The 26,981-nt window shown below is 42.5% G+C and overlaps 1 protein-coding gene across 1 annotated transcript in view; it reads right to left on the bottom strand.

The window, feature by feature from the left end:
- Positions 1-17,802: 17,802 nt before the first annotated feature.
- The window catches only part of LOC126151654 (trypsin-1-like), an 89,110-nt gene continuing 79,931 nt past the window's right edge, over positions 17,803-26,981 (bottom strand). The window contains exon 8 of the mRNA XM_049915959.1: positions 17,803-17,946. Within this exon, the coding sequence (XP_049771916.1) occupies positions 17,803-17,946 (144 nt within the window). The remainder of the gene's footprint in view (positions 17,947-26,981) is intronic.

The raw sequence follows: 26,981 nt of genomic DNA, 5'->3' as shown, positions 1-26,981 counted from the left end.
CGCCCGGGTTCCCGGGTTCGATTCCCGGCGGGGTCAGGGATTTTCTCTGCCTCGTGATGGCTGGGTGTTGTGTGTTGTCCTTAGGTTAGTTAGGTTTAAGTAGTTCTAAGTTCTAGGGGACTTATGACCACGGCAGTTGAGTCCCATAGTGCTCAGAGCCATTTTTTTGAATGATTTGGGCTGGACATCATTAAAAAGAAGACGTTTTTCGTTGCGACGAAATCTTCTCACGAAATTCCTGTCACCAACTTTCTCCTCCGAATGCGAAAATATTTTGTTGACACCGACCTACATAGGGAGATAAAATAAGGGAAATCGGAGCTCTTACGGGAAGATATAGGTGGTCGTTCTTTCCGCGCGCTATACGAGATGGGAATAACAGAGAATTGTGAAAGTAGTTCGACGAACCCCCTGCCAGGCACTTAAATATGATTTGCAGAGTATCCATGTAGATGTAGATGTACATATAGAATTTGTGACTGCCACAAATAACCTGTTTATTTGCTGCTCTGCACAGTTAGTAGTTCTACTATAGTCCAGGAATCAAGTCAAACATAACCTAAAGTGGTCTGCACAATCTAAACATAGGTTAGTTTAGAACACCACAGAAAAATCATAATGAAGCAAAGTTCTTCAAAAAAGCCTTAGTTATAAGGTGTTGAATTTATCATATACACTTACCTCATCAGGTCGAGTTTGTTTTTTTGGTACAGTAACTTTTTTATTGTTCTAATATGGTTTTCCCTCGGCTCTTAGCTTCCTATTTATTTGGGAAACACTACCTTCAACTCATTTCCGACTTTTTCTTGTTTCATCCATCACATAAACCACAATAGTAAACACAGACAGGACTAATCACTGCAAATGGCTTAAATAGCTCTGAGCACTATGGGAATTAACTTCTGAGGTCATCAGTCCCCTAGAACTAAGAACTACTTAAACCTAACTAACCTAAGGGCATCACACACATCCATGCCCGAGGCAGGATTCAAACCTGCGACCGTAGCGGTCGCGCGGTTCCAGACAGTAGCGCCTAGTACCGCTCGGTCACCCCGGCCGCCTAATCACTGCAACTTGAACACAATCGGACCTCAAACTAAAAACAACAGTACCGGCACATAGCCCGGACTTTGTTTCAGAACAGGTGGCAATTAGCCCCTGGTGCATTTTAGTGGCAATGTTTTAAACCGCTTCTATACTAATTACTAGATAGTCCGGTTTTTACTGACGAAGGATAGGTACATAGCCAATATTTTCGCAATAAAACGGAATTTTTCTTTTTGACGCTTAGACCAGAGTTTATAATCTGTCGACAAATGTATCCTCACTGAAATTCATGTTTTAACACAAAAGGAGAAATGTCGAGATACCCTAAACTTCAGAATACCGAGAATGAAACGACGATGTAATAAGGGAGAACGTAGAATACTTATGTATATGTAAATATTTATGTAGTATGAGATAATATCTAATCTAGGTTAAAATATTTGTCTCATGTTAACTATTATTTGAGAAAGAGGTGGACATTCCCCAAAAGCATTGGGTTCCGTGGTGAGTCTCGGGTAGCAAAAAACTACGCTCTGAAGGCCTGTTCACGGATAGAACGAACGGCAGTCAAATTAACAACCTATTACTTATTATCCTACGACTATTACATCCAATACGTCACATGAATATAACATGTACCAATGTGGGAATCTTGTTGATTTTTTCTTCTTTCCGTTTCAGCTACGAGGAAGTGTAACTGTTTTACTGAAAAAACGTTTTACTGTATTATTGAAATATGAATGAATAAAATTTGTACCAAAGAGCGAAATCATCTTGTATTAATTAGTGCGAGAAGAGATAAGTTATTTCATGTAATTAGATAAGTTAGAATGATTTTTGTATGGAAAGACAATATTGTGGGTGTTACTATATTTGAAAGACTAGAACGAAAGGCCATTTCACATTACTGTAAAAACTGATATGTGAAAGAATCACGTAAGAGGTCATCGAACATCAATGCAACATGGATATAATGAATGCTAAGATTTTAAAATACTCGAGAACACAGTGACACAAACGAAAGACAGTCTGTAACAAATATTTTGTGAAATGAATCATTGGGTTCAGCCGTGTGAGTGTGAACTGCACAGACTTCGCTCAAGCGGACCGTGGAACTTTCCAGTAAATAATTTCGGTGTCTGATGGAATGTTATGATCTCTGTAGAAAAACAGTAGCTATGTTAAGATTGATCTTGGTTAGTCACATTCTGATACCTCTACGTTCTTAGTCTTGAATAGACTTTGGACAGAGCGGAGTATGTGTTTCCTTATTTAACAATAACCACTGAAGTGAAGAAATCGGTATACATAATAAATATTATAGACCTGTGGAAACTTTTACTGTAGAGAAGGTGAAGAAATATAACTGTTCTTCGAGGCTGTAAAAGGAGGTAAATGAAAACGGATTAATTCCTGGCTGGCCTGGACTGTATCAAAATGGCGGCTTGCGCGGTACGTAAAATTTAAGAGAGTAATTCTCACCCTTTTCAAGAGCTTTCAGTCTTTAAATTTCCAATTTCACTGTCAAAACGTAAAAGAAGTAATAGTTTCTCCATGTCAGCTCATTAGAGAAGCCCTCTGCTTCCCGTATATCGATCTAAACGAGACAGGTATTTTTTTTCTATACCATAAAACTAGCCATAGTCATGAAATATGGTACTAGGAGATGATCAGCTCATACCTCTCTCGCTAATGTAAATCCCTTTTGCGTGCTGCGACTAACGATTCCATCGAGAATCATCCTCAAATTAAGGGCGTATCCGATTTTCAAAATTGTTAAATTATTTTTTTATTACTAAACAGTCAACAGTTATTCTATACCCAGCAATACACGAAAGTCACACAGAAGGAGTTTTTACATTAGGGACTATTTAAGTAGGCAGCACTGGTCACTAAAGTATACGTTCAGATATATAAAGAATTGTTCCGCAATTTTCTAGATGTATCAATAAAATAAACTGAGGTTACAATGCAAATAGATTTGTACCATTCAAGTCATTTGGTTTTCTTCTCAAGAAAATATTTACTAGTTCTTATGAAGAATTACAAGAGTTTTTGTGTTTTGTGCTTTTTTTGCTTCCCAAGATGTTTTAATGGGTTTTTCCAAGTTGCTATTGGTTGTTTGTTTTCTAAAGAAGTTTTTCTTTCTTTTTATCTACAAGTGCGATATGTTATAACTTCTTTTGCTCAGTTGGTGAAGTTTGTTAGTTTTACAAGTGGGGATTTATTTCCCTTTGCTTCCACGACGATTTTATTGTATTCTTCACATAAATAAGAAAAAAGTTATTCGCGAAAAAGCTCATCGTCTACCAAGACGGTGTTTCAGTTTTAAGAAGCCTTACTTAAGTGGTCTGTCAGAGGCTTCAGGACAAACTGAACGAGGGATGTGTCATTATGAGCTACAAGCCTGAGCCGATTTTGGCCTTTCTTAAGTCTGATGTAAGGTGGGGCTAGACGGGAGGAAACAGGCACTAAAAACTGTCCATAGATCGCGTCTTTAACTGTTAATCAAAACATTCTGAATCCCGAATCTGAACCGAGGCACAGCTTAAATTTCGATTTATCGTTAGCAATGGTGGGGAAATATTAGGGGTGTTCGAAAAGAAAGGATCCAGAGGCATAATTACAGAAACCAGTACCTGTATGTTAGAAGTACTGACCCTGGTTGTTGCGACACTTGTCCCACTGTGTGACAAGGCGGTGAAAGGATGTCTCGTGAAATTCCTGCGGCTGCGATGTTAACCAGTTCCGCACGCACAGCTGGACTTTTTATTAAAATGTCCTCCCCTAAACAGGAGTTACATAATATGTGTACAATAACAGATTATTAAGAAGGAGCAACGATAAATGTAAGTTTGGGTCTGTCCGAGAGTCATCATGCACGAATAGCCAAAGCACTTACGACATCCGCTCAAATAAAGCGGCAAATCTGGTTTCGAGTCCCAGTCCGTAGCAAATTTTAATTGTCGTCAACCCTTATACAGCTGATGGTTGTTGTTACTCGCATCTACGAATACATTTCATACATGCCATAAAGGCAGTAGTCGGACTTATATCAATGTCCGAAGGAACAATGCATCTTCCTTCTTAAAATCGAGCCCATTGCAACATCGTTTTCATCCGACGATATCACGCAGCTGCTTTCATTAAAAATCTTCTCCCGTGTATGGAAATATACATAATTAATGTACGAATGCAGGTTGAAGACACTTTGTTGAAGACATCTTTCCCACTCCGCGCGTTGGGCGCGTAGGTTCTGTCTCGTCTTTGTTTGCCATAGCGTCTCGAGAGCTTCCTTGTCTCCCCTTAGCGTCCTGTGACTCCTTACGCACGTCTCGTTTTAGTGACTCAGTTTTGAAGTGGCATAGCCTTGCGTCCTGCTGTCGCCCATTGCTCCTAGGAAATTTCCATCTACAGGTAGCGTTAACTTTTGCTTTGATAAGTCCATGCTACACATGCAGCCAGGTTCGTTGAAAATCCATGATTGTCTTTTAGACACTGTCAGGGTAGCTCCAGAACACCGTGCTACGGCTTACATCGATCCTGAATCGTTTGGGTCTTATGTCAAGTCTCTAGATCCACATCAGGTTGACAGCTTCCCTTTGCGGCACGGACACGAACTCCCTTTCCCTCAACACGTCGGATGTAATAGCACGGTTATTTTGGCAAACGCAGAAGTGGAATATGTAAGTTGATGACAATTTCCTAAAGATCGCGCGGCTTTCCTTTGAGGACACACGGGGTATAAGGTGAGAAACGCTGGTCCGCTCGACATCGTTTACATGTTTATATTGATGTTCAATCCTTGGACGTGATGATAAAATCGGAAAACCCCCCTCATTTGGGTACGTGTGGATACCGGGCACATTTAATTTAAACAGGACACGTAGGGACCAGTTATATGTAATGAGCGTGGATACTCCTCAGAAATTGCCCTCGTCGTGTCGCCTTAAAAATCCACTAATAAGCATTGTAAAATGGTAACTTTGGCGGACCTCGTTCCCAGAGTGACAGCCATTGTGCATGACCAAGATCCTGAGGGACAACACCAGCCACTGTTTGATGTCCCTAGGGAATTTCCAGAGTTAACCTTTAGCAATACAGAAATACACGTCGCTGAAGAATGAAATAAATAGGCAGTAAAGGGAAGCTAAGACGAAATGGCTCCGTGAAAAATATGAAGAAATCGAAAAAGGAATGACTGTCGGATGAACTGACTCAGCATACAGGAAATTCAAAACAACCTTAGGTGACATTAAAAAAAAGGACGGCAGCAATAACAGTGCAACCGGAATTCCGCTCTTAGATGCAGAGGAGAGCCCGGATGAGGGGGAAGATTTATCTGATGTGATAGAAGAAACAGGAGTCGATTTAAAAGATGTAGGGGATCCAGTATTTAAATCAGTATTTAAGACAGCTTTGGAGGACCTAAAATCAAATAAGCCAGAAGGGATAGGTAATATTCCATCAGAATTTCTAAAATCATTGCGAGAAACAGCAACAAAACGACTATTCACTTTGGTGTGTAGAGTTTATGAGTCTGGCGACATACCATCTAACTTTCGGAAGAATATCATCCTCACAATTTTGAAGACTGCAAGAGATGACAATTGAGAGAATTATCGCACAATAAGCTGAACAGCTCATGCATCCAAGTTGTTTAAAAGAATAATACGCAGGAGAATGGAAAAGAAAATTGAGGATTCGCTAGATGACGATCGGTTTGGCTTTAGATAAGGTAAAGGCACCAGAGAGGCAATCCCGATCTTGCAGTTGATAATAGAAACAATACTAAAGAAAACTCAAGACACGTCATTAGGATGTATGGACCTCGAAAAAGCTTTCGACGATGTACAATAGTCCAAGATGTTCGAAATTCTGAGAAAAATAGGGCTAGGCTATAGGGAGAGATGTGTAATACCCAACATGTATAAGAGCCAAGAGGGAATTACATGAGTGAACGACCAAGAACGAAGCGCTCGTATTAAAAATGGTGTAAGACAGGAACGTAGCCTGCCCCTCCCCGCCCCCCCCCCCCTCCCCACCATAGTCTGTTAAATCTGTATATCGAACAAGCAATGATGGGAATGAAAGAAAGGTTCAGTAGTGGAATTAAAATTCAAGGCGAAAGGGTATCAATGATACGATTCACTGATGTCACTGCTATCCTGAGTGAAAGTAAAGAAAAATTACACGACTTGCTGAATGGAATGAGCAACCTAATAAGTACAGAATATGCATTGAGAGTAAATCGAAGAAAGACGAAAGTAATGAGAAGTAGCAGAAATGAGAACAGTGAGAAACTTAACATAAGGATTGATCGTCACGAAGTAGATGAAGTTAGAAAATTCTGCTACCTAGGCAATGACGGGCGAAGCAAGGAGGACATCAAAAGCAGACTGGGACTGGCAAAAGGGCATTCCTGGCCAAGAGAAGTCTATAGGGGAATGTAGAAAATTAGTTGGACTGATAAGGTCTGGAATGAGGAGGTTCTGCGCAAAATCGGAGAGGGAAGGAGTGTGTGGAAAACACTGACAGGGAGAAGGAACAAGATGATAGGACATCTGTTAAGACATTAGGGAATCACTTCTATGGTTCCAGAAGGAGCTGTACAGGACAAAAACTGTAGAGGAAGACAAATATTGGAATACGTCCAGTAAATAATTGAGAATGAAGGTTGCAAGTGTTACTCTGAGATGAAGAGGTTGTCACAGGAATTCGTGTCGGGCCGCATGAAACCAGTCAGAAGACTAATGATAAACAAAAAAGCGCTCGTATAGGGACTTTGCCACGTAGCTTTCGCGTCGCCGCCAGTTCCACGTCAAAACAAGCGTAGACGGACGCAAGACAATGAGGGATCAGACGATTTCTCTTACCTTCTCCGCTCAACTGAAAAGATTCCGTTGGAGGACGTCTCCCCCCCCCCCCCCCTCACCGAGTTAGGACCAGATGATAATGTGTTATCTGCTGTTCACCTCCGGCACCCCCTCTGACATATCTCACGAGACCGAGACCGTCTCTTGGGGATCACGTGAGAGTGGACCTGTTCCGTAGCTTCCTACCTTTCTGGGTATTCCTCAGTATGTCGCTACCATTCTTCTACTCCTCTGGATGGGGAAAGAATGCCACAGATCGCAGCTGATCACGCCCAGAACGGCACATCAAGTGTGGAAGTGGAACACATGGGACGGCAAAATATATACCGTCAGCTTTCGTTTCCGTTCATTCTCAGTATCCGCACCGCCCACCAATGGAGAAGTGGGGTGTGCAGACACCTTCCTCTGCGTCTGGTTCTGAATTTCCGCATCCCCCGACCACCACCCATCCACTCCTCCCACGTTACCTCATTAGCTGTCACGTTCCAGCAAAGCGTTTTGAAGCTGAGAGTGCGACGTCGCAAAAAAAAAACAAAAAAAAGAAGATGTGGAGAAGAGGGATCAAGCGCTTTACATTCAGATTCATCCATGCTCTCTGTCGCGAACTGTGAAGCAAGACCTTAAAGGTCACGTTCAAGTAATCATCTGAACTGTGTTAGTGACAACTGGTTGCAGGCCTATACTTTTCTTACCTTGAATGTGAACAGAATAAGTTCCGATCTTGCGGCGATGCGACAGTCTTGCCATGCTGCGAAAATTTGTTTACGATTCAGTAGCAAACATGAAATTTTTGCAAGAGGTGTTATTAAATCATTTTGCTGTTCCCGGATTTCTAAGTTATTTAATGTCACTCGTGTACTATCTACTGGTACTGCATTATTTTACAGAGAGGGAATACCACTGAGAGATTCTGAAGTTCTTGATAACGGCTGAGGTACAGGCTGACATTTTTGTGACCTTACTTTAATTGTTATTTATGCCCCTTCCGTATCTGGCCATTCGACAGATCGAGCGCGTTTTACAAAGAGAGTATAGTTTATTTATTCCGTAAAACTCTGCTGAAGCTTTTGTTGGGCGGAGATTTGAATTGTGTTTTGCGTCCTGTAGATATGACCCCCAATTGTAATTTCAATAAGGAAGTATATGACTTAGTGCGCTCCTCGCAATACACCATACATGGATTTGTTACTGTCTCTCTCTCGTCAAACATACGCATTTTACAGCTACATCTAGCAGCAGACTCGATCGGTGTTATTTTCCTCAATCTTTATGTGTGCGGTTAATAGCCGTTTCTCGATACTGCAATTCACCAGTATGGCTTGGTGCGCAAGATCTTAGTTTCTGTAGTCAAATGCCAGAACGTCATCCCAGTTGCTGCAGCTTCGTTTCTGGAGCCTTATTTTTATTGATTTTAATGAGACTTTTGACCGTATCAGCTACCGTTTCTTGATGCACGTGTTCCAGGCGACTATATACAATATGACATATTAACCAATCTTTTTACTAGTATTCAAGCAACCGTCGTGGTGAATGGACAGCTCACTCCCCACATAATAATCCGACGGAGCTTAACGCAAAGGGGTCCCCTCTCCAAGTAGCTTTCTGTATTGTCTGTTATGTAGCTACAGTTATGTAGCTGGAAGATAATGGGAGAAAACATCTCGGTCCGAGCGTACAATAATGATGTTATGGCTTTTCTAAGCCATATCTATGACATGTCCTTGCTCATCTCATATCTTTTGCTATCTCTCTGAGGCCTGCATTAATGAACAGATATTAACATGTTACCTTTGTTGGGTTTTAATCAAGTTGTCTTTTCATGAGCAACCGTGGTTGCTCGCCACAAATCGTTGAGGATTACATAGTATCGCTGCACTTAAGGAGGCTGCATTTACCGAGAGGTGACTCGCCGTATGCAAAGAGCAATTCGTGAATGCGAACGCCGTTACCTTAGCCTTCTTCACGAAGCACAGGTCTCAGATTCCTCAATTTTCAGTTAAGCGTGTTATTTGCATAAACTTTCCCACTCCCAGCTATGTTTGCGTACCAACTGAAGCATTTACTCAGTCATTTCCTATGGGAAAGTCTTATCTTTCGACAAAGGTTCGAAATGATAGCGAGGCCACGTCCCCTTCGAGAGTTGATGCTTCCCAGTATTAAAGCAAAGGTTTCGATACCGTTTGTATGAAGTAACGCCTTAACATATACTCGAGCTTTTCATTCCATTGCATTTCGCTTACTTACATATCTTCAGTCGGCCAGTCTCACTCCCCCTGCAGATGTAGACAGCATCAACTCTAAATTGCAGCACGTACGAGAGTTTTATTTTGTAATCACTTTTCCAGGAGCCGACATTTTATCAGTGACACGTCTTACCACCAGATCTTTGCTTTACCATTGGGGGTACAATAATAGCTATCCCCTGCTGAAACTGCCGCGTCACTGATACCTCGAAAAACAGTGAGGTTTCACGTTAGTGAACGTTCGCGATGGAGTCGCTTCATAGTGGTATGCGGTATTCATAGTCTGATCCCGACCTATGAACGACTCCGTCGCATTGATTTTTGCGACACATGTAACTAACCCGATACACCACCGATTAGTCTTGTCTTACGGACGAGAACAATGGCACTGGATTCGCCGACAGCTGGCTTTCCTTGCCCGATCAGCTGAAGCTGTTTTCGCAGTGGAACTTCTTCTCTTTCCGGACTCTTCCGTTTTATCTCGGACGAAGACTAATTCGACTGTATGGCACCTGGTACACTACGCCCTCTATGTAGTAGTGTGTGACAAAGATACCGATCCCCATGTTTCTCGCCAGTATATGGCAGACAAACACTGAGAATGAGAGATGCTTCCACGTTATCGTACTTTTTTGAAATATTCTGCAGCTTGTCTTTGATCGCATAAGTATTGGATAGTTTTTTCCCTCACGTTCCCTGATACTGTTCTTTCCTAGAGAAGGGTAAAGGCATTTTAATTTTTCTAACAATATAAAAAAAAAAGGAAAAGCAAACATGGTAAAGCGTGTGACTGGAAACCGAGTTGTAGGATGATCAAATCTCGATGCGACCATGCATTTTGCAGTTGTCGTTTTAACATGACCTTCACCTCTGAACGATTTCAGGAGTCACCAGAAACAACACGTGGTTTGAAAAAGTGGTAAGGCGGCCACTCGCAGTAAGACTGAAATCCGGCTTCGAGTACCGGTCGTGCACAGATTTTCACTGTCGTCATTCCCTTATACAGCTGATGGTTGTTCGTATAAGCAACTGAGAACACATTTCATGTAAGTAACACTGAGTTACTGAAACTACAGCTAGAAAAAGAAAAGATTGTCATAAGTTATTATCCCCGGCCTTCCCTTCGTTCATAACGTTCATTAACGGGAATGAGAGAAGAAATTCGACAATAGGTGCTACGACGAGCAGCTTCTATTCAAGCCCTGTGCAGAATCGTGAAGCTATTTCTTGCACCATATACTTCAGCCTGTATTTTTTTTTTAAGTCGCACGGTGTATTATGCTCTCCCTCACTTTATTTCGGTTCTGTGCAGCCTTCTCTATATCATTCGATGGTAGATAAAGTGATTGCAGCCCTTACTAACCATATAAGGATACTAATTTCGTGCCCCAACCATTTTCCTTTCAAATGTCTATGTTTAAAATGTTGCTGATAACTTCCTCCGCAGTACCGCAGTCAGATGTTTGAATCCAGGTGAATAACTTTCTCACGAATTTTCTACTGATGCTTGTGATCGAAATACCTCCCTGTTGATGTGGAGTAGTGGCTGAAATCAGCGCTAGAAGAGCACATGCGAAACTACTAGCCTACATGCTCTTGTATCCTAAAATGGTTCTACACAAAAGGTGACACAACGATCTCCATTCGGTGGTACCGTCAGCTCATCTCAACACGTTAATTCTACTTTAAGATACGGAGCTATAGCACGTCAACTATGCTCTTCAAATGGTTCAAATGGCTCTGAGCACTATGGAACTTAACATCTGTGGTCATCAGTCCCCTAGAACTTAGAACTACTTAAACCTAACTAACCTAAGGACATCACACACATCCATGCCCGAGGCAGGATTCGGACCTGCGACCGTAGCGGTCACGCGGTTCCAGACTGAAGCGCCTAGAACCGCACGGCCACACAGGCCGGCCAACTATGCTCTTAATCGCTGGCCTTATTGTAAGAAAACATAGCATCTACATGTACATGGATGTAGTACAGAAATGTGCGTCAGTTTTGATAATCAGTACGTTGATTTCGTGCTATTATTCCACAATTCATAAAACTTCCTACGGCTATAGCAAAATACTTACTAATAACGTGAACAAAATTTTTGGCAGTAGAAGGCTGATGAATAGTCATGTCATCGTACATAATCCTGAACTAAAACTACGTGGTGATGGTTTGAAAAGCATGAGTTCCATGTGATGTTTAAAAGGAAATGCGAATATGTAAGCGGCTGAAAATAATCTATTTAGTCGTTAATGTCGTTCTGAACATTACTGCATTTAAGCTGACAGTGCAATATCCCAAAGACCAAACAGACATCTTTCCTCTTGCTTCAATTAATCCAAATGAAATAATTAAAATACTGGATCACCATACTAGGAGGTGGAAGCGGGCTGTAGGTAGCTGTGGAGAAAATGGTGTGGAGGGGGGGGGGGGGGGACGTGTACTCTGGAAAACAAGGTCGACACAAAGTCGATGAGGACAAAGCAATAAAAAACGAACGTAATGTGAGCTCAAATCCGTACCTGTGATCTGAGACAGTCTGCACATAAAAAGCAACACACAATCACCTAGAGTTCTAAGTCAAAGACACAACAGAGAAATATTGGACTGGCAACTGATCTCTCTATAGGGAAGCAAAATTGAGGCGTATTATATAAAGAGAAGAGGAAGCAGATAAAGATGAAAAGTGAAATACAAAACTAAGAGAAGATTTACACATCAATGAAACAAGGAGTGGAAATAAGGCGCCTGAAGTAGATTACATAACCTCAGAATTATTGAGTTTTATGGAGGGCCAGCCATGACAAATATATTCCACCTGGTGTGCAAGGTATACTGTTTGTCCAGAAAAGTGAGGCACTCAGAAGAGAAGGAGGAGAAGAAATTTCACAGTTTGAGAGGACATGCGATGTTATTACAGTAATGTACAGATGTAGACGTAGATGTCTGTGGGAAATTGCAAAATTTAATCAAATGTATAAAGTATGAGCTCATTTACCACAATGTGGTTACATACTGTCTAGTCTTTCAAGCTCTGTCAGGTGCTAATGACGGTGCCTCATACAAGTACGTACGAACTCCGTAACCTTTACGGTGATCAGGCACCATCCGACGATGTCTGCTCCTCCTATAAACCCTACTAGTCTTCGTAAAAACACTAAACACGAACAACAGTGACGCACTCTAGTGTTGGTTCTACTTTTCACAGAGGATTTCAACTTTAAACAGTTACACACCCACCACCAGCCTGTAATTGACATCCCATCATTTCATCTGGCTGCTTCAGGTTTTTGTCAGGCAGTGAGTATGACATTGGGGAAATAACTTCAAACTTCAATAAGAATGTAATAACTCCATTCCCTGGTGTTGTCTGGAACGAACACTGACGAACCATCAGTTTCACACTTAATGGTTGCAAAATACTGAAGTGACTCATTTACAGAAGAATGAAAAATTTGGTACCAGCCGACCTCGGGGAAGGTCAAACGTATAAATGTAACACACACGAGACAATACTGACCCTATGCTTTATCTTAGAAGATAGATTTAAGAAAGTCGAACCTTCATTGCTTGTAAGTGCAGATTTAGTGAAAGCTTTTGACAATGTTCACTGTACTAAACTCTTTGATATTATGAAGGTACCAGACACAAAATAGCGAAAGTTTATTCACAGTCTGCACAGAAAGCAGACTGCAGTTGTAAGAGTCCAACGAAATGAAAGTGGAGCTGCAGTTGAGAAGGGAATGAGAGGTTAGCAGCCTATCCCAGATGTTATTGAATCTGTACACTGAGCAAGCTGTAACGCAAACAAAGGAGAAATTTATAAAGGGGATTAACGTTTGGTGAGAAGAAATAAACCCTTTGAAGTTTGCCGACGGCTTATAAATCTGTCAGAGACGGCAAACAACACAACAGAGAAGCTTAACGGCGTGACTACCATCTTGAAAATTGTAATGAAGTAAGACAGCGTGTGTGGAATATAGTTGGATTATATGAGGTAATGCTGACAGAATTAGATTAGGAAGATAGACACTAAAAGTGGTAGATGAGTTTTTCTATTTGGCTAGCAAAACAACTGACGAGTGCCGAAAATTTAAAAAAAAATTTAAAAAAAGCTTTAAAATCTGCCAAAAGCAAGAAAAATTTTGTGTTTTTATTTATAAATGTTTCATACAAAGTTTATGAGTAGTGATGACATTTGTCGATTCAGCCGCACGTCATGGCGTTCACTGCTTAAGTCATTCCTTTATACTACACTTTAGACTTAATATTCAATAACTTAACGCTGTTCTCTGCATTTATATGTTGACTCTATGCAGTGGCCCACTCCAGACAACTGATGTAGTATAATTTCAAGTGTTTGGAGTCTTTTCTGCAGGGATTTTTGTCGAGTGTAGCCTTATAAGGAAGTGAAACGTGGACAGCAGGCCGTTCAGACAAGAAGAGAATAGAAATGTGGAAGTGTAGAAGAATACTCATGAACAGGTGGAGAGGTTGAATGAGTAACACCATGGTACTGAGCAGAAATCGATGGAACAACTAGACTAAGAGAGGGGAACGGTTGGTATGACACATCCTGAGGTGTCAAGGAATGGTCCGCTAGGTAGCGAAGGGTAGTGCTTGGGGGTCGGAGAGGGGGGGGGGCGGGGGGTAAACTGATTCAAACGCATGTAGGATGTTGCGATTATTCAGAGATGGAAAGGCTTGCATAGGATAGACAAGACTGCAAGCTACATCGACCGGGTCATCGAGAGCAGAAGCAGATTTCACAGGGCAGATTCCACGAACCGCTACATGTGTTCCTACTGACCGACTGAATATCAAGTCGCACAATACTGTTCTACATCTACATCTACATCTATACTCCGCGAGCCACCTTACGGTGTGTGGCGGAGGGTACTTATTGTACCACTATCTGATCCCCCCTTCCCTGTTCCATTCACGAATTGTGCGTGGGAAGAACGACTGCTTGTAAGTCTCCGTATTTGCTCTAATTTCTCGGATCTTTTCGTTGTGATCATTACGCGAGATATATGTGGGCGGTAGTAATATGTTGCCCATGTCTTCCCGGAATGTGCTCTCTCGTAATTTCGATAATAAACCTCTCCGTATTGCGTAACGCCTTTCTTGAAGTGTCCGCCACTGGAGCTTGTTCAGCATCTCCGTAACGCTCTCGCGCTGACTAAATGTCCCCATGACGAATCGCGCTGCTTTTCGCTGGATCATGTCTATCTCTTCTATTAATCCAACCTGGTAAGGGTCCCATACTGATGAGCAATACTCAAGAATCGGACGAACAAGCGTTTTGTAAGCTACTTCTTTCGTCGATGAGTCACATTTTCTTAGAATTCTTCCTATGAATCTCAACCTGGCGCCTGCTTTTCCCACTATTTGTTTTATGTGATCATTCCACTTCAGATCGCTCCGGATAGTAACTCCTAAGTATTTTACGGTCGTTACCGCTTCCAATGATTTACCACCTATGGCATAATCGTACTGGAATGGATTTCTGCCCCTATGTATGCGCATTATATTACATTTATCTACGTTTAGGGAAAGCTGCCAGCTGTCGCACCATGCATTAATCCTCTGCAGGTCTTCCTGGAGTACGTACGAGTCTTCTGATGTTGCTACTTTCTTGTAGACAACCGTGTCATCTGCAAATAGCCTCACGGAGCTACCGATGTTGTCAACTAAGTCATTTATGTATATTGTAAACAATAAAGGTCCTATCACGCTTCCTTGCGGTACTCCCGAAATTACCTCTACATCTGCAGATTTTGAACCGTTAAGAATGACATGTTGTGTTCTTTCTTCTAGGAAATCCTGAATCCAATCACAAACCTGGTCCGATATTCCGTAAGCTCGTATTTTTTTCACTAAACGTAAGTGCGGAACCGTATCAAATGCCTTCCTGAAGTCCAGGAATACGGCATCAATCTGCTCGCCAGTGTCTACGGCACTGTGAATTTCTTGGGCAAATAGGGCGAGCTGAGTTTCACATGATCTTTGTTTGCGGAATCCATGTTGGTTATGATGAAGGAGATTTGTATTATCTAAGAACGTCATAATACGAGAACACAAAACATGTTCCATTATTCTACAACAGATTGACGTAAGCGAAATAGGCCTATAATTATTCGCATCTGATTTATGACCCTTCTTGAAAATGGGAACGACCTGCGCTTTCTTCCAGTCGCTAGGTACTTTACGTTCTTCCAGCGATCTACGATAAATTGCTGATAGAAAGGGGGCAAGTTCTTTAGCATAATCACTGTAGAATCTTAAGGGTATCTCGTCTGGTCCGGATGCTTTTCCGCTACTAAGTGATAGCAGTTGTTTTTCAATTCAGATATCGTTTATTTCAATATTTTCCATTTTGGCGTCCGTGCGACGGCTGAAGTCAGGGACCGTGTTACGATTTTCCGCAGTGAAACAGTTTCGGAACACTGAATTCAGTATTTCTGCCTTTCTTCGGTCGTCCACTGTTTCGGTGCCATCGTGGTCAACGAGTGACTGAATAGGGGATTTAGATCCGCTTACCGATTTTACATATGACCAAAACTTTTTAGGGTTCTTGTTTAGATTGTTTGCCAATGTTTTATGTTCGAATTCGTTGAATGCTTCTCTCATTGCTCTCTTTACGCTCTTTTTCGCTTCGTTCAGCTTTTCCTTGAGTCATTATATCCAGCAGCACACCTCCGTGGCAGAGTGGTCAGCTCAGTGTAGATGGCTGCCGTGTGGAGGACGCGGTTCGATTCCCTCTACTGTCGATGATTTTTCCTTGGCGTGAGGACTGGTATGGAGTGTAGAGTGCACTCAGCGTCGTGATGCCAACTGAGCAGGTAACGGCTCCACGGTCTGACAAGCCTGTAAACTGGCCGGGAGACCGGTGAGTTGACCATGTGCCCCTCCATACATCATCCGCTTAACACCGAAAGGCACAGGACGACGTGGCGGCCGGAAGACACCCCTCGGGCCTTTTCTGTCTGGACGAGGAGCTCGTCAATAAGATCAGAAATGTTCAAGTGTGTATGAATTCCTAGTTGACCAAGCTGCTGAGGTCATCGGTCCCTAAGCTTACACACTACTTAGTCTAAAACTAACTTATACTAAGAACAACATACACACACACACACACACACACACACACACACAAACACAAGCGCGCGCGCGCGCGCGCGCGCATACACCCTTGGCCATGGGAGGACTCGAACCTCCGGCGGGATGGGGTTAATTATATCCAGCACGAAGTTTACCCTCGCAGTATAATGGGCGATATACCATGGCAACAACTTCATAAGCACCGAAATGATCAATAAATTGCAAGAACTTTAATCTAAAAATATTAATCCCCATAAACGCATTTAAATGTCAGTGTCTGCAACTGAAACAAGCATTTTAATTTATATCATTAGCGATAAGATAGTTTCACCCCTTCACTGGCTGTTATCGAACGATATTAAACAAAAATAATGATATGCTTTTTGTGTAATGTCACTTTATAATTCCCGATGGGACGAAAGTGTCTTATAGCTAACGATACAAACTGCAGTGTTTATTACAAATACTAGACATATGCCAGTAAATAAGTAAGTAAATAAATAAAAATCAGCAGCTGATGCAGGAAAATTATTTGTATAAGTTTTTAGTCGATGTGGACCCAATCATAAAGAATGCTATTCAGTATGTTTTGCTTCCTCGAGCTCCTAATTAAAATACTGCAACCTTTCTAACCCAGAAGAACACTACTGTTGAGATAATATTAGTGAGACATAGCGTTTTCAGCGTGCTTGAGCCTTCTTTCTGCAAGACTCACGGAGTCAGTCGGTTTTGTATGCTGAGCTTAAAACCCATGTTAGAACGAAATAACTATGTGGATGAAATATTTATTGCATTATTGATTAAAATTAGTAGTTACTGTTTTGGCAAAGCAGTATGCTGAATTTAGAATTAATTCTTGTAGACTCTTCAACGAAATAGTATTGATACTTCCTGATTTATTTGTATTTATTACAAATCCCTTGTTCATGGAGGTACTACTGCTTTATTGTGCTAATAGAATCTATAATACATCTTATATTATTAGTAATGATATTGTACCTTTATTGGTTTGTAGTACAAAGTAGTAAGAAAGGTAATAACAATTTCCTTAATATTAATGTTGCGTACGGCACTGTAGTGGAAGAAGGGAAATTATCCTATCCCAGGATGTAAAGTTAAACAGGATATCCGGAACAAGGAAAACATGAGAAGTAGAACAGCACAAACAAGGTCTCTACTGGTTCCGAATATCGATATGGAAATGCGGAAGAAATAGCAGCATTTCGAATACAGCATGGTGTGAAAGTGGAAGAGTACCATCTGAAATTCGAATAAGAAATAGAAAACATTCGTAACGCGCCGCTACAGAAAAAAATATACATTAAGTGTACAGTTAAAGACGAAAATGAAGAAGTGCTAAAAAGACTAGTTGGGGAAAGAAAGTTGTGGAAGGCGCTTGCCAGAAGAAGGAACAAGTCGGTGAAAAATTGTTACGGTATCAAGAAAAAGATAAAGTAAGGGATAGTAGAAGATGCAAGTCAGAATGACGTTAGTCTAAAGACTGGTGATTAAGAAGGATAATACACTTCTAAATGTGTTCGTTAACAAAGTCGAGGAAGGCGGACACCCTGGTGTGCACACTAGGAGACCTCTCTGTGGCACATGGCATGATGGTCCATGAAACCACGCCAATCACCGTGCCGTCCTGCGTAACTGGACTGCCAGAGTCTCCCTGAAAAAAAAAAAAAAAAATAAAAATAAAAAAAAAATGCAGTAATCTGAGACCCAAGTAATGATAACTTAATATAAGTGGAATCAAAAAGTTTCCGATCGATTTTCGTACAGTATCGATTTGGCAATCAGGGGAAATCACCATGAGGATTGAGGCAATCGTCCCACCAACGCACGACGTTGAGGATATCTGCTGCGCGGAAAAAACCGTAACTGCCTGCTGTATATCCTTGAGCTACAGGGATCTTCGATGATTAAAGGCCTTTTTAAAGGAGCGATGGCATTATAATCACATGGGGATATAGCAGGATTAGCTTCTCCCTGTTAGATCGGCGTCTTGTGTCAATTCGAGATCAGTAAGGAGCTTCGCGCATCATTCCAAAACAGCGGTCTTACAGAGATATGTTGCACGATACACGTTCTCCATTCACTGATGGCCATCTACCGGTGTTTGGCTTTCGGCAGCTGAGAAAAGAATAACAGCACGTTGGTCGTTTTGAACGCGTTTAGCAATAACTTCGCCGTAGTTCACTCATCCGCATTTGCTGCACACTCGTCAGAAATACATAAATGCCACACTAATCCACTGCATACTTGTCGGTGCTTATATACTAGCATTAGAATCGCGCTACAATGGATGCATACAGCAGCAATACTCTCAAACGGAAACTGTTTGGTCGCCCCTTCTGCAGATCAAACGCAGAATAAACAGCAGGATACTACTTCTATAAACGTAAAGCAACTTTTCTTGCTTTCTTTTTTTTGTGAACGTCATACTACTAGAGTTGTTTTACTTTGATGTGAATGTATGCTTCTTTTTATCTCGCTATCATCAAACATGAAACATTGAAATGTGGCAACTCTGAGTAAATCAGCGTTTAGAAAACTGCAAATCTAAGTGTTACGAAAATAAATCAAATGAATTTCTTACGCATTGAAAAAAGCAGTTTTATTTATTTATTTGGTCAACTGGATACCCTTCCATTGAACACTTCTTACTAGTTATTATACCTTCATACAGAGAAATATATGTAAGCATAAATGTTAAATGTGAGGAAACAGAGTATCATGATAGAGTATCTGAGCAGATATTTCGTATTTCAGTAGATTGTATTTTAGGTTACAGCAGTTTTCGCTTTGCTTATTATTCTGCCGTGTTGCCTAGTATTGTTTCACACAAAGCACTATTCTTTCGTGTATTCTACTTTTTTTTCTTTCAAGTTCTCTGTTGGCTAGTGAGTTATTAGTGCAATTTTGGATACTCTTCTTGTCGTGGACACTGTATGGCCCGACAGAAACAAGCGGCAGTTTGGGGAGCCAAGCTGAAAAGGGGACCGCGCCCACTGATCATCACCAATTTCGTCCAATTGGTCCAAGCGTCTAGAAAAAGTGACGTGTTTTGCCCGGGTAGGGTGAGACGAGGGCCACGTGTTAGTGTGCTATCAAGGCAGCGGTTGGCGCAACGGAAAGTGTGTGTAGGACGGTATTTGTACGGTCGGTAATTGTACGATCGTGCAAAAATTTTTATATTTTCAATTTTTACACTACTTACATTGCAAGCAAACCGAAATAGTTATTAATATATTATAATTATCAGTATTTATAAAAAAGACGCGATAAGGACCGAGGATTCGTAAAACGGTGGGTGAGTATGTGGCAAAACATAGGAATGTCGTCATTACTTTATCAAAATCTGGGGAACTTACGGTAGCGTCATGCAAAACTTTTTTTACTGATGTGAAGTCCTACGTCCAGGACAACAAATTTCTTGTGATAATAATTTTTGAAGATGAAGAAGGATAGCCACCCTGCAGTATTAAAGGGATATGCCTCACCAGTATCGTATATATATATATATATATATATATATATATATATATATATATATATATATATATATAGGGTGAGTCACCTAACGTTACCGCTGGATATATTTCGTAAGCCACATCAAATACTGACGAATCGATTTCACAGACCGAACGTGAGGAGAGGGGCTAGTGTAATTGTTTAATACAAACCATAAAAAAATGCACGGAAGTATGGTTTTTAGCACAAACCTACGTTTTTTTTTAAATGGAACCACGTTATTTTTGTTAGCACATCTGAACATGTAAACAAATACGTAATCAGTGCCGTTTGTTGCATTGTAAAATGTTAATTCCATCCGGAGATATTGTAACCTGAAGTTGACGCTTGAGTACCACTCCTCCGCTGTTCGATCGTGTGTATCGGAGAGCACCGAATTACGTAGGGATCCAAAGGGAACGGTGATGGACCTTAGGTACAGATGAGACTGGAACAGCACATTACGTGCACATGCTAACACCTTTTTATTGGTCTTTTTCACTGACGCACATGTACATTACCATGAGGGGTGAGGTACACGTACACACGTGGTTTCCGTTTTCAATTACGGAATGTCCGGAATGTCCCACTGGAAACGCGTCGACGTATGTGGTATCAGCATGATGGTGCACCTGCACATTCCGCAATTAACACTAGGCTGACCCTTGATAGGATGTTCGACGGGTGTTTCATAGGACGTGGAGGACGCATAAATTGACCAGCCCGTTCTCCCTCTGGACTTCGTTCTGTGGGGTACGTTAAAGGAGGATGTGTACCGTGATGTGCCTACAACCCCAGAGTGCTTCGGTAGCTCAGATGGTAGAGCACTTGGCCACGAAAGTCAAAGGTCCCGAGTTCGAGTCTGAGTCGGGCACACAGTTTTAATCTGCCAGAAAGTTTCAAACCCAGAGGATATGAAACAACGTATTGTGGCAGCCTGCGGCGACATTACAGCAGATGTACTGCGGCGTGTACGACATTCATTACACCAGAGATTGCAATTGTGTGCAGCAAATGATGGCCACCACATTGAACATCTATTGGCCTGACATGTCGGGACACACTCTATTCCACTCCGTAATTGAAAACGGAAACCACGTGTGTACGTGTACCTCACCCCTCACGGTAATGTACATGTGCGTCAGTGAAAAAGACCAATAAAAAGGTGTTAGCATGTGCACGTAATGTGCTGTTCCAGTCTCATCTGTACCTAAGGTCCATCACCGTTCTCTTTGGATCCCTACGTAATTCGGTGCTCTCCGATACACACGATCGAACAGCGGAGGAGTGGTACTCAAGCGTCAACTTTAGGTTACAATATCTCCGGATGGAATTAACATTTTACAATGCAACAAACAGCAATGATTACGTATTTGTTTATATGTTCAGATGTGCTAACAAAACTAACGGGGTTCCATTTAAAAAAACGTAGGTTTGTGCTAAAAAATATACTTCCATGCATTTTTTTATGGTTTGTATTAACCAATTACGCTAGCCCCTTTCCTCACGTTCGGTCTGTGGAATCGATTCGTCAGTATTTGATGTGGTTTACGAAATATATCCAGTGGTAATGTTAGGTGACTCACCCTGTATATATAAACTCCGCTGGTGTAACGCTGCGATAACTATATTTCTGTTTTAATTGTCAGGGAAAGCATTTGATCAGAAAGCTTAAAAACGTTTTATCTCATAAATAGAGAAAAAGAAAGCAGTTCCCGAGAAGTCTGCAAGAAAATACATTCCAATGTACATCACCAACGCTCCTCGCCTTCTTGACTAAATGGTGCATTACGCCTAATTTTATGACGACTGCGGGATGAGAGAAAAGCTTTTATGAATGTAAACCAAGTCTATTTTTCCATAGAAACTGTAAAACAATGACGTAACTGTAAAAATGCGAAAATTTAGAACATATGCAAATGCCGAGAATAGTATTGCTTCTTCTCATTTTATGACGAACATCATTGCAGCACATGTAATTCAACAACTGTAATTTAATAAAAGTATCTGATTTTATTTACACCCTACACTCACCTTTTGGAAATTTGTTTGCCTTCCCAAATTTTCCTTCCCCTCCCTTTTCATCCCCTTTATGAATATATTAATAAATAAAAAATGTGGAGTATTATTTCGGTCTGTTTGCAGAGCAAGTAACGTGGAAATTGGAAATGAAACAATATTCCGCACACTAGCTCGAACGATCGTCTCGTGGATTACCGTTACGTATACTGTCCGTTCCAGGAACTGCTGTCTGAAAACTACGCTGACATGGATAGCTCTTGCCTCACCCGACGCCTACCAAAATGCTATTTCTCCTAAACGCCTGGCCATCTGGTGCTCCCACTCTTATCACTTTCATTTCCGCCCAACCCGCGGATAATCACAAATTCGGTCCAGATCGGCGGAAGACGAGCAGATGCTGTCCCCTCGAGAGGGCGGGCCCAGCGGCGCCCAAGAGCAACACTTTTATACTGGGCTTATCACGATTCTCAGCGAAAATCGACACAGGAGGAGGTATACGGTAACAGAAGCAAGAGCATTTAAGTACACGTGGATCAGAAAATGAGTTATTTGCGAGATAACTGCGAAATTGTGGTTACTACTTTGTTCTAGTTAGAACAAACGTATCTGAAATACAAACTTTTCGATTAAGTCCCCATTTAACTAGAGTCAAATTTCACCGAAGATCTACTTTAACAAGACGTAAAATATTCCTTCAGCGCGTAGCATGTAACAACCTACTGCACACGTTTCGTTCTGACACGTATAGACTATGCCATGCTCGTCTCTGATGTGAATTACGAATTCCTTCAAACACCTTCGCATCACTTCTCATCTCGTAAATCTTCTGTACAGTTCGCTGCTCATTTCTTCAGCCATATCAACAGTATGCAGTACTCTCCAATTTTGTGATGACTATATACAAAAACTTCTAGAAGACAGAGATTATGTGACCTTGGAGGTCAAAGTACGGCCTGTGCTCGACCACATTTGACCTTGCATAAATATTTCTCGGCTCACATTCCCCGTCAAATTCGAAGCTTCCGATGATATCGACCACTGTCGTTAGCTCTTTTGTTTTTTTTTTTAGTCTTTTTTAAATTAAAGTGCCATCGTCGACGACGATCGAGACTTCATGGTCGAAGGCAATTAGGTTGTTGGGTTCATTTTATGAATAAACGTTTGCGGTCAACTTCTTAGGGCCTGTATATCCATCCGTAAGATACGGTCAATGCCGCCAGTTGGTGGAATGGGTTAGGATGTCATAGCACGAAGGAACGTGGAACCTTATACCGATACCATATGAGGGGTATTGTCCTTCCCTGGGTTCTTATGTGGTACACCGATGATGATGGTATTTGGTTTGTGGGGGGCTCAAGTGTGCGGTCATCACCACCCGTACAAAGTCCCAATTATTACTCAGTACAATTTTTTTCACAATCAAATCTAGCCACAGTCACGAATGATGAGAATGATGATGAAATGATGAGGTCCACACGAACATCCAGTCCCCGGACAGAGAAAATCGCTAGCCAAGCTGGGAATCGAAACCGGGACCCCGTTATTCAGAGGTGGCAACGCTAGCCACTAGACCACGAGCTGCGGACATGTGGTAAACTGAGTATATAAAGTGTCTACTGTGCAAGGTCGTCGTCCGTCTGCGAACTGCTTCTAGTACTGTGACCATATAGAAGGCAGCGTGCAAGTTAACGATGCGAGTTTAGCGGCTGGCACGAAGCATCCATCTGACAAATGTATTCTGTGAAACTTGTAGGCGTCCAGACAGAGGAGCCATACAGAGTCTTAGAGAGGACCGTGGTCGTATATAACCGAAGCTTTGCTGTGGTACTGAGGTCAGTACTCCTGAAAAAAGGGAGGAGTTTCTTGGCCGTACCAAAAGTTTTCTTCCTGAGAAGGTCAACACGTTTATGGAGAAAGAAGTGTTTGTCCAAAGTGACCAGCAACAAAGTCACCCAGGGGATATCCCGTCCATGCAGTCTCTAGTTTCTAGGCATCGAGGGGCGTTTCTTGCTGAAATAGATGTCTGTCGTCTTGACGGGATTTACTTGCACTTTATTGGTCATACACCAAGCGGTTGTGGCATCTAGTTGACAGTCGTCGAATGTTGCCGTAAATACGTCTGCCGGTGGTGAGAAAAACCGAGTCATCGGCAAATGGCGCAATTAGTATCCCTGTGACATTTGGCATATCACTGACATAGATATTAAATAATAGTGTTGGTAAAACGAATCCTTGAGGCAGCTCCACATACGGCAGTCGGGTAATAGACGATTCACCCTCTAGAGTAACAATCGTCTTCCCGTCTGTCAAGAAACTAGATATAAGTTACACATAACAAATTGCTCAAATGGCTATGAGCACTATGGGACTTAACTTCTAAGTTCATCAGTCCTCTAGAACTTAGAACTACTGAAACCTAACTAACCTAAGGACTTCACACACATCCACGCCCGAGGCAGGATTCGAACCTGCGACTGAAGCGGTCGCTCGGTTCCAGACTGTAGCGCCTAGAACCGCTCGGCCATCCCGGCCGGCTACAACTGGGTGTCGACGTCAGTTCAGCCAGTTTCCGATTTAGTTGTTCCCTCCATACTTTATCATAGGCCCTTTCAATATCTAAGAAGACCACTGCAGTAGCACTAGGCACATTGTAATTTCGGGCAACGAAGGAGTTGCAGCTCCGCAGATAGTTTACGTTGGGAGCCATACTGCTTTGCTCTAATCGTACCGTCTGCCACCAGTAGTTCTAAAATGCAGGTGTGGATGACTCTCTCGAAGGTTTTGCCCAAATCACTAAGAGGACTAATGGGTCGGTATTTTGCGGCCAGGGTAACGTCCTTCTGGGGGATGGGAATAGGAACTAACTTGACATCTTCCATACAGAGGGGAAATACTTTCTCAAGAGACAGCCACTATAAATTCTTCTCAAGAGCACCAATAATTTACGTGCCAAGTACTTCAGGTGTAAGTTGCTGATCCTGTCAGCACCAGGTTCTTATTTAGCTTCCTGAGTATAGATCAAATTTCGCTAAGTGTAGTTAGACAGAGACAGAACCGGTTTGAGGAGCAGTGATGATTCGATCGACGAGTTGTGGTGGCATACTCATGGTCTCTCTGGGCTCTGTTCAGAGGCTCCCTCGGAAGCGTCATTTGCTGCTCAAATGCCATCGCGAATGCTTCCGCTTTTGTGAGAAGGTCTTCTGTTGATCCATGAGGTGTCTGAAGCGGCCGTCTGGGCATGGGGTGGCCCTCAAGTTTTTCACTAACGGCCATTCTTCTCTGGTATGCAGGAGGAAGAGGAACATCTTACATTCCCATATTTCTACTCACCATTCATGTAATAACCATCGAAGCTGCCTTTCCATCGGCGGAAAACTGGATTGCGAGACTGTTGACATAACTTCCGGTACCGGTTCTTCTGTAGCCGTAGTTCTCCAAGTAAGGAAGGCATCGGATCGTAGGTCTCGAAGTCCTCAAGAACCGTTACAGACGGCAGTTTGTGTGCCCTCCGGAGCTTCTCCGTTAAGCAATCGCCGGCATAATCGATTTGGGCCAGGGACTGAACCTCCATTGTAGGTACGATGTTATTATTTAAGTACTTCTTGAACTGGGACCAGTTACTTTCGTGGTGAAGTTGCTGGTTCGGTAGGTGACTCGTCCATGGTACCGACGCCAGAACAGGATCACGGTTCGACGATAAGTCACTGATAGTAACAAGACGGTGGTAAATCCCAGTCCTTGTGTGGTAGTAATAATGTTAAGGACATTTGGACGTAGATGGCTGGTGGAGGAAGTGTGAGCAGGCTCAAGATGTCCCCAGATCTCCAGGTCAAAGTCCTGTTCCATGCTGTGCAGCACCAGTCCCCTAGGGTTGTTGGTACATGAATTCGAGGTAGGATACTTGGCATTCCAGTCGCCGCCAGTAAACGTCTTGCCGTTGGTGCTAATATATGATGTAAATCTTGTGCTTTGAGCTGTGCGGCATGGCGAAGATATGCCGCCACAAAAGTGGCGTCTCCCAAATCTGTCCAGAGTGAAACCACAGCCGCTCCAGCTCAGTGCGTTGGGTAGGATGACATACCGCTGAGTAATAGTATGGCGAAGGTAAACTGCTGTGCCACAATGTCGCGCATTTCGGGGTTTGAAAGTTTGATTTGGCCATAGGTGAGTCTCTGTCAAGAGGACTGAGCCGATCTGGTGACGGGCAATGAAATCTTGCAGTTCATGTTTCTTATTGCGAACTGCAGTAGCATTCCATAGCAGATTCGAAGATATGTTGTGGATGCAGCCATGATGTTAATCTAACCCCTCAAGCTGGGCCAGTGTTTCCACCAGTATCCCATGTTGCAGTTGCAGTCTGGTGCTGTCGGGGTAGCGGGGGAGGTGGGGGACGGGTGGGGGGGGGGGTGGAGAGGCTTTGAAACAGCCAGGCCAGACGTGTCAGCCATTGCAAGTTTCATACTGTCGGGAATAGTTGGACGTTCCCGCTGTGGTTGTGCAGGACGTGAGGCTGATGTGTGGAACTTCTGAAATTCGCTACAGCCCTTCCAGGAGGATGCATACGGGTCCTGGCAACCCGCGCTTTTAGGAGGTGAGTCTGGGGGGTATTGTTCATTCAGTACTTGGGTGCATGGCACCACATTTCACACAGCGTGTCGGTAGCCAACAATAGTTAGATGCGTGTGTATAACGTTAACAAAGTCCTACACTGGGACGGTTCGTTGTGGGAGCGGTAATCCTCCACCCACTCTTTCATCGACAGCACATAGCGAACTCCATAGATGGAACCAGATTTACCTCCATTTTGTAGTGTCACAGTGTACACCGGCAGTGGGTGGAGTTTTCCCTGCCTCTTAACCATGAAGTGGTCTACATCCTTTATGGTAAAGACTTGTTCTTGTAGGGCTTTGTGCATCTCCACTGCAGTAGCCGAAGGTGGAAAATCTTTCCCCACCACCTTCGTATCCCTGCCGGTGATATCCTCGAACTTGTGAAATGGTAATTGTTGATTCTTGCGAAAGTCGAACACGTTCTGGTAACCCTCGAGGGTGCCAATGTAGAATTTTACACCATCTCCCATGCACGCAGCTCGTAAACCACCAGATACCTGTTCCTTAAGGTCGCGGCACAGCTTAACATCGTTGGCACAGTTGTAAATCACTGAGTGGT

This window comes from Schistocerca cancellata, chromosome 2 (assembly GCF_023864275.1).
Source record: "Schistocerca cancellata isolate TAMUIC-IGC-003103 chromosome 2, iqSchCanc2.1, whole genome shotgun sequence".
NCBI classification, from domain to species: domain Eukaryota; kingdom Metazoa; phylum Arthropoda; class Insecta; order Orthoptera; family Acrididae; genus Schistocerca; species Schistocerca cancellata.
Note: the sequence above shows the minus strand (reverse complement) of the source record. Positions and strands in the feature narration are given on the sequence as shown.